The sequence below is a fragment of the Natator depressus genome, chromosome 1, assembly GCF_965152275.1.
Source record: "Natator depressus isolate rNatDep1 chromosome 1, rNatDep2.hap1, whole genome shotgun sequence".
Lineage (NCBI taxonomy): Eukaryota > Metazoa > Chordata > Testudines > Cheloniidae > Natator > Natator depressus.
Genome location: NC_134234.1, coordinates 322,702,991 through 322,712,258, shown reverse-complemented (window position 1 = coordinate 322,712,258; position 9,268 = coordinate 322,702,991). Strand labels below are relative to the sequence as shown.

At 46.4% G+C, this 9,268-nt stretch overlaps 1 protein-coding gene across 1 annotated transcript; it reads left to right on the top strand.

The window, feature by feature from the left end:
- Positions 1-296: 296 nt before the first annotated feature.
- LOC141987323 (uncharacterized) lies at positions 297-2,090 on the top strand. Its single transcript, XM_074952560.1, has 2 exons — positions 297-918; positions 1,500-2,090. The coding sequence occupies exons 1-2, from the start codon at positions 483-485 to the stop codon at positions 2,039-2,041; spliced, it is 978 nt and encodes a 325-aa protein (XP_074808661.1). The 5' UTR covers positions 297-482; the 3' UTR covers positions 2,042-2,090.
- The last annotated feature ends 7,178 nt before the right edge of the window (positions 2,091-9,268 follow it).

Here is a 9,268-nt window from a genome sequence, read left to right as displayed (position 1 = left end):
TTTAGGTCGAATTTAGCAGCGTTAAATCGATGTAAACCTGCACCCGTCCACACGATGAAGCCCTTTTTTTCGACTTAAAGGGCTCTTAAAATCGATGTCCTTAATCCACCTCTGACAAGTGGATTAGCGCTTAAATCGGCCTTGCTGGGTCAAATTTGGGGTACTGTGGACGCAATTAGACGGTATTGGCCTCCGGGAGCTATCCCAGAGTGCTCTGTTGTGACCGCTCTGGACAGCACTCTCAACTCAGATGCACTGGCCAGGTAGACAGGAAAAGGCCCACAAACTTTTGAATTTCAGTTTCCTGTTTGCATGGTCACCTGCAGCTTGCCACGCTGGCCAGAGCTCATCAGCAGAGGTGACCATGATAGAGTCCCAGAATCGCAAAAGAGCTCCAGCATGGACCGAATGGGAGGTATGGGATCTGATCACTGTATGGGGAGAGGAATCCGTGCTATCAGAACTCTGTTCCAGTTTTCAAAATGCCAAAACATTTGTCAAAAATCTCCCAGGGCATGAAGGACAGAGGCCAAAACAGGGACCCGAAGCAATGCCGCGTGAAACTTAAAGAGCTGAGGCAAGCCTACCAGAAAACCAGAGAGGCAAACGGCCGCACCGGGTCAGAGCCCCAAACATGCCGCTTCTATGATGAGCTGCATGCCATTTTAGGGGGTTCAGCCACCACTACCCCAGCCGTGTTGTTTGACTCCTTCAGTGAAGATGGAGGCAACACAGAAGCAGGTTTTGGGGACGAGGAAGATGATGATGATGAAGTTGTAGATAGCTCACAGCAAGCAAGCGGAGAAACTGGTTTTCCCAACAGCCAGGAACTGTTTCTCACCCTGGACCTGGAGGCAGTCCCCCCCAAACCCACCCAAGGCTACCTCCCGGACCCGCCAGGCGGAGAACGGACCTCTGGTGAGTGTACCTTTTAAAATACTATACATAGTTTAAAAGCAAGCATGTTTAATGATTAATTTGCCCTGGCATTTGCGGCTCTCCTGGATGTACTCCCAAAGCCTTTGCAAAAGGTTTCTGGGGAGGGCAGCCTTATTCCACCCACCATGGTAGGACACTTTACCATACCAGGCCAGTAGCACGTACTTGGGATCATTGTAGAACAAAGCATTGCAGTGTATGTTTGCTGGCATTCAAACAACATCCGTTCTTTATCTCTCTGTGTTATCCTCAGGAGAGTGATATCATTCATGGTCACCTGGTTGAAATAGAGTGCTTTTCTTAAGGGGACATTCAGAGGTGCCCGTTCCTGCTGGGCTGTTTGCCTGTGGCTGAACAGAAATGTTCCCTGCTGTTAGCCATGGGGGAGGGGGGGGAGGGGCTAGCCACGTGGTGGGGGGAGGCAAAATGCGACCTTGGAACGAAAGCACATATGCTGTGTATGTAATATTAACAGCAAGGTTTACTGTGAAAGAGTGTAGCCATCGTTCTAGAAAATGTGTCTTTTTAAATACCACTGCCTCTTTTTTTTTCTCCACCAGCTGCATGTGTTTCAAGGATCACAGGATCTTCTCCTTCCCAGAGGCTAGTGAAGATTAGAAGGCAAAAAAAACGCACTCATGATGAAATGTTCTCTGAGCTCATGCTGTCCTCCCACACTGACATAGCACAGACGAATGCGTGGAGGCAGACAATGTCAGAGTGCAGGAAAGCACAATATGACCGGGAGGAGAGGTGGCGGGCTGAAGAGATTAAGTGGCGGGCTGAAGAGAGTAAGTGGCGGGCTGAAGAGAGGGCTGAAGCTGAAAGGTGGCGGCAGCGTGATGAGAGGAGGCAGGATTCAATGCTGAGGCTGCTGGAGGATCAAACCAATATGCTCCAGCATATGGTTGAGTTGCAGGAAAGGCAGCAGGAGCACAGACCACCGCTACAGCCCCTGTGTAACCAACCGCCCTCCTCCCCAAGTTCCATAGCCTCCTCATCCAGATGCCCAAGAACGCGGTGGGGGGGCCTCTGCCCACCCGGCCACTCCACCCCAGAGGATTGCCCAAGCAACAGAAGGCTGGCATTCAATAAGTTTTAAAGTTTTAAACTTTTAAAGTGCTGTGTGGCCTTGTCCTTCCCTCCTCCACCACCCCTTCTGGTGCTTCTCTCCTCCACCACCCCTCCTGGGCTACCTTGGTAGTTATCCCCCTATTTGTATGATGAATGAATAAAGAATGCATGAATGTGAAGCAACAATGACTTTATTGCCTCTGCAAGCGGTGATCGAAGGGAGGAGGGGAGGGTGGTTAGCTAACAGGAAGTAGAGTGAACCAAGGGGCGGTGGGTTTCATCAAGGAGAAACAAACAGAACTTTCACACCGTAGCCTATCCAGTCATGAAACTGGTTTTCAAAGCTTCTCTGATGCGCACCGCGCCCTCCTGTGCTCTTCTAACCGCCCTGGTGTGTGGCTGTGTGAAACCAGCAGCCAGACGATTTGCCTCAACCTCCCACCCCGCCATAAACGTCTCCCCCTTAATCTCACAGATATTGTGGAGCGTACAGCAAGCAGTAATAACAGTGGGAATATTGGTTTTGCTGAGGTCTAAACGAGTCAGTAAACTGCACCACCGCGCCTTTAAACGTCCAAATGCACATTCTACCACCATTCTGCACTTGCTCAGCCTGTAGTTGAACAGCTCCTGACTACTGTCCAGGCTGCCTGTGTACGGCTTCATGAGCCATGGCATTAAGGGGTAGGCTGGGTCCCCAAGGATAACTATAGGCATTTCAACGTCCCCAATGGTTATTTTCTGGTCTGGGAATAAAGTCCCTTCTTGCAGCTTTTGAAACAAACCAGAGTTCCTGAAGATGCGAGCGTCATGTACCTTTCCCGGCCATCCCACGTTGATGTTGATGAAATGTCCCTTGTGATCCACCAGTGCTTGCAGCACTATTGAAAAGTACCCCTTGCAGTTTATGTACTCACCGGCTTGGTGCTCCGGTGCCAAGATAGGGATATGGGTTCCGTCTATGGCCCCACCACAGTTAGGGAATCCCATTGCAGCAAAGCCATCCACTATGACCTGCACATTTCCCAGGGTCACTACCCTTGATATCAGCAGATCTTTGATTGCATTGGCTACTTGCATCACAGCAGCCCCCACAGTAGATTTGCCCACTCCAAACTGATTCCCGACTGACCAGTAGCTGTCTGGCGTTGCAAGCTTCCACAGGACTATCGCCACTCGCTTCTCAACTGTGAGGGCTGCTCTCATCTTGGTATTCTTACGCCTCAGGGCAGGGGAAAGCAAGTCACAAAGTTCCATGAAAGTGCCCTTACGCATGCGAAAGTTTCGCAACCACTGGGAATCGTCCCAGACCTGCAACACTATGCGGTCCCACGAGTCTGTGCTTGTTTCCCGAGCCCAGAATTGGCGTTTCACCGCATGAACCTGCCCCATTAGCACCATGATGCCCACATTGCCAGGGCCCCTGCTTTGAGAGAAGTCTGTGTCCATGTCCTCATCACTTATGTCACTGCGCTGACGTCGCCTACTCGCCCGGTATCACTTTGCCAGGTTCTGGTGCTGCATATACTGCTGGATAATGCGTGTGGTGTTTAATGTGCTCCCAATTGCCAAAGTGATCTGAGCAGGCTCCATGCTTCCCATGGTATGGCGTCTGCACAGAAAAAAGGCGCGGAACGATTGTCTGCCATTGCCCTGACGGAGGGAGGGGCGACTGATGACATGGCTTACAGGGTTGGTTTACAGGGAATTAAAATCAACAAAGGGGGTGGCTTTGCGAGAAACTGAATGGCCCCCTCAAGGATAGAACTCAAAACCTCAAGGACAGAACTCAAAACTGGGTTTAGCAGGCCGTTGATTTCACAGAGGGAAGGAGGGAGGGAGGAGAAAATGAATACAAAACAAATCTGGTCTATTTCTTGTTTTGAGCCACTTCATCTATCTTTATACATCTTGCTGGCAGCAGAATGTGCAGTACGACCGCTAGCCATCATCATCTCCTGGGTGCTCGGCAGTATGACGACTAGCCATCATCTTCTGCTGGCTGGAGGTTAAAGACAGCACACTTCCGGTAGGACTGAATTGCCATGAGACGAAACAAGGGAAATGACCTGGCTGTGTCACTCCCATGTTTGCCCAGGCGCCCGATTAAAAGAGCACCCAGGACTACGTCGATGATGGCTACTAGTCATACTGCACTGTCTGCTGCCAAAAGGCAATAAACTGCTGCTGTGTAGCAATGCAGTACCACGTCTGCCAGCACCCAGGAGACATACGGTGACGGTTAGCTGAGCGGGCTCCATGCTTGCCGTGGTATGGCGTCTGCACAGGTAACTCAAGAAAAAAGGCGCAAAACGATTGTCTGCCCTTGCTTTCAAGGAGGGAGGGAGGGAACGGGGGCCTGACGATATGTACCCAGAACCACCCGCGACAATGTTTTAGCCCCATCAGGCACTGGGATTTCTACCCAGAATTCAAATGGGCGGCGGAGACTGCGGGAACTGTGGGATAGCTACCCACAGTGCAACGCTCCGGAAGTCGACGGTTGCCTCGGTACTGTGGACACACTCCGCCGACTACATGCACTTAGAGCTCTTGTGTGGGGACACACACAATCAGCTGTATAAAACTACTTTCTACAAAACTGACTTCTATAAATTCGACCTAATTTCGTAGTGTAGACATACCCTTACAGTGCCTGATGGCATGCATGTCAGTGAAATAGGAGGCATGTCACACACATGCTTTAGCTGTAGTGTGTAATGTAGTGTGTAGCTGTGCCATACTACAGGCTTGTATTGTTTTCATGGCACAGTTTAGGTGACTATAGCCAAAAGGCATGATTGGTAAATGCTGTTCATTTCACTGACATGAATTCCTCAATCTCTACTGCAGAATGCTGCAATGCATAACAAATTGAATTGTTCGGTTATAGGTGCAGCCTGTATAATTCAGTGTTTGGCAGCCTCCTAAGTATCTGATGTTGGAAATATTGAAAGGGCAATAGACTACACTGAGGACAAAATATGAGCAATCTTCTTTTAGCCCTAGAGAACAGAGAACAATGGGCTTCCCCTAGTGGCAGACTGGCATAGGCAACCTACCTCCACTTTTCAGGTATTTGTGATAACATTTCTGCCTAGGATAACCCAGATTATCAGAGAGGACACTGGTGTTTCTTTGTAAACAGGTGCCTTTCAAAAATGCTGTTCTCAGTTACTAAGGCAATCTGTGTGTTCTTAGTTTAAACTATTACTTAGGAAGCTTATTATATAGAACAAGGCACCTTGAATTAACAAAAACCAAAACACCAAACCTAGGCCCAGACTGGGAGTTTATTGACTCGGACCATGTGAGTATTTGAAATGCTGATCTGCAGCCACTTGTCATCGGTAACTTGTAGCCAGAAGCACAGAGCCTGGTTCTCAGTTACTTTGATCCTATGCTTGAGTCAGGAAGTGGAGGACAGGGGACAGGGGCAAGGGTAGCTTTCAGGTACCATTGTGTTCCCTATAGTCAGGGGCTGTGCAGGGGCCTGCATAGTCCTTAGCGTAAATTAGAGCAGCCTTTTGGCTACTCTAATTTATGTACTACTTTCCATAGTTCCAGAGAATGTCCTGCAATGTCCAGCCATGTCCTGAGCTGCCCCTATCCCAGACACTGGCAGCAGGGCTGGCATATACCACCCTTATACCAGTTGTACACTAGAAAAGGAGGTTGTCTGCCCAGGAGATATTCCCCAGAGGCCATTTCTGCCCACTTTAAGGTCCCTTTACATAGCCAGAGCAGCATAAAATGGCCTTAGTGTATTATAGTAAGGCCCATAGAGTGGGATCTGTATTTGTGAAGTGCATAATCCTGTGGAAAAATTCTCCTCCCTTTATATTATGTACAGAACTGCTGAAAAATTTATCTTAAGCAAATTTTCTTTCATGTGGCATCTGACCTTAGGATTTGGGCTAAAACCCCTTGTGATTCTGTTGCTGTTACATAGTCACACTAATACTGTGTTTAACATCATTCCTGTTTTTGTGAGTTTCCGAAAGAATATAAAAGACAAGTCCCAAGGCATTTTTGTCAATATGCAGTTGACAAAGTTTTTAATCTATACGTATAAAAGCAGCAAAGCATCTAAACTGCAATATAAAGCAAAACACAAGCCATCACATTTGAGGACAAACCCTTAAACTTCTCAATCTATAAAAAAGCAGATAAATTTTCCCTTGGGTTGATTAACTGCTTACTGAGACTAATAGGAAACCCTGTTTCCTTGTCAGCTTGATCTGGTCCCTCAGCCTATTTTCTACAGACGTCTCAGTTTTATACTTATATCTCCGTAAAATAATCCTGCAATTAAGGGGGGTGGATGCAGAGAGAGAAAGAGTCCATGCTCAGGGGATTTTTTTTTAAATACTGATTTTTGATAACAATAAGCAAAGAATTAACCTCCTGTTTGAGGTATAACTGAAGTAGTTTGTTGGCAAAACCAGAGCAATTTACCAATGAGACTAATATTAATGCAATAACCTCACGTTTTCAATTTACTCCAGCAATAAAAATAGTTATAGGGTAAATGAAAATCAAATAGGGAAGTGTAGGATAAATTTAGGTAGCAGGCAGCTCACTGCATTAATTGTTAATGTAACCTAGATGGAGCTACTATAAGGTGGGTGCATAACTGGTTGGAAAACCGTTCCCAGAGAATAGTTATCAGCGAAGTTCCCTGTAAGTTGCACAGCCGCGAAGCCACCTATTAAATGCCATGCAGGGGAGCCCATCCCCTCTCCAACCCAGCCCTGGATCTGCCACAGTTGGGGGAGGGGCACCTCTCCCCTCCCAGCCCAGGTGCTGCTGCAGGGAGAGAGAGCTGGAGGGAGTCCTCTCTCCCCACCGTAACCCTGGGGCAGCCTACACCGCAAACCCCTCATCCCCAGCCCCACCCTAGAGCCCGCACCCTCAGCTGGAGCCCTCATCCCCGCGCCCCAACCCTCTGCCCCTCATCCCCAGCCCCACCCCATAGCCCGCACCCCCAGCTGGAGCCCTCACACCCCTGCACCCCAACCCTCTGTCCCTGCCCTGAGTTCCCTCCCACACGCCGAACCCCTCAGCCCACCCCCACCACATGAATTTTGTTATGTGCACCAATATGAAGGTGATGTGTCATCACCACCATATTGGTGCACATAACAAAATTCATTCTGCACATGGGTGGGAAAAATTAGAGTGAACACTGGTTATCAGTGATTCACAGTCATGCTGGAAGGGCATAACGAGTGGGGTTCCACAGGGGATCAGTTCTGGGTCTGGTTCTGTTCAATATCTTCATCACTTATTTAGATAATGGCACAGAGAGTACACTTATAAAGTTTGCGGATGATACCAACCTGGGAGGGGTTGCAAGTGCTCTGAAAGATAGGATTAAAATTTAAAATAATCTGTACAAACTGGAGAAATGGTCTGAAGTAAATAGGATGAAATTCAATAAGGACAAGTGCAAAGTACTCCGCTTAGGAAGGAACAATCAGTTGCACACATACAAAATGGAAAATGACTGCCTAGGAAAGAATACTGCAGAAAGGGATCTGGGGGTCATAGTGAATCATAAGCTAAATATGAGTCAACAGTGTAACACTGTTGCAAAAAACCCAAACATCATTCTGGGATGTATTAGCAGGAGTATTGTAAGCAAGACGCGAGAAGTAATTCTTCCACTCTACTCCATGCTGATTAAGCCTCAACTGGAATATTGTAGCCAGTTGTGGGTGCCACATTTCAGGAAAGATGGGGATAAATTGGAGAAAGTCTAAAGAAGAGCAACAAAAGTGATTAAAGGTCTAGAAAACATGACCTATGAGGGAAGATTGAAAAAACTGGGTTTGTTTAGTTTGGAAAAGAGAAGACTGAGAGGGGACATGATAACAGTTTTCAAGTACATGAAAGGTTGTTACAAGGAGGAGGGAGAAAAAATGTTCTTTTTAACCTCTGAGGATAGGACAAGAAGCAATGGGCTTAAATTGCAGCAAGGGCGGTTTAGTTTGGACAGTAGGAAAAAATTCCTAACTCTCAGGGTGGCTAAGCACAGGAATAAATTGCCTAGGGAGGTTGTCGAATCTCCTTTACTGGAGATTTTTAAGAGCAGGTTGGACAAACACCTGTCAGGGTTGGTCTAGATAATACTTAGTTCTGCCCTGAGTGCAGGGGACTGGACTAGATGACCTCTCAAGGTCCCTTCCAGTCCTATGATTATATGGAATTTCCTATTAAATTCTTTTGTAGCTGTACTGTATAAGTAACTATTGTATAACTAATAATTTCAGTAATATGTTAAAATATAGGACTCTTAAACCCTTAGGAGTAGTCCTATTCACTTCAGTTATGAGAAAAGTTCTGTATGTGATTAACTGTTTGCAGATGTAGGGCCTAAAAGGGAAGTTAAAGGGGAAATATTTTGGGTTTTTGTTTTTAATTGTTAGCACACTCCAACTAATGAACAACCTTCTCCCATTACAACCTGTATGTCCTACATCTGGCTCCTCGAGCAAGAAGTGTGTGTGTGTGTGTGTGTGTGTGTGTGCGTGTGCATATGATACACAATTATTAGACAACACCACTTGCTTAAAATATTGGGCTGAGGGAGATTGAAAATATATCACATCAGCTTTCTCTGAAACGACTGAAAGTAAGCAGTATTGAAGCTAACAGATGTGGAAAAGGTTATGTAATATCACTTTGATTAGGACAAGCATCTTTGAAAGAGAAATTATTCAAATATCTGGATTTCAGAAAGATAGAATGAGGCAGGTGCTTTTTAAATGAAAAGCATATACTAGAAAGGAAAGAAAAACAACCTAGAAATCTCAGCAAGTGACTGTTCTAGTAAAACAGAAAAATTTAATTTGATCAATGCAAAATTGAAAAACAGGTTGGTAAACTTTTACACAGCAGCAATGACCCAAGGATTATTTTCACCTTGCTGCCTTGAGTTGATGCTTTTATTAAGTTTTCAAACTGTAATTCTGGAGGCAAATCAAATGCAAGTATTTTCAAACATATTTTAAGGCATTACAGACGTTGCAGCAACAATGAAAAAGCCAGATCTTTTGCTTCCTGTAAAAGGGACTAGATTTCTTTTGTACTCTGAAGAATTTCATTCCTGATTTGAGCCCAGAAGATCTTGCTGTTACATCAGTGGTCAACTCCATTTTGTTTTGAGATATGTCCAGCCTGCTAGGGTTGCCAGGTGTCCGGTTTTCGACCAGAACACTGGTAGAAAAGAGACCCTGGCGGCTCCAGTCAG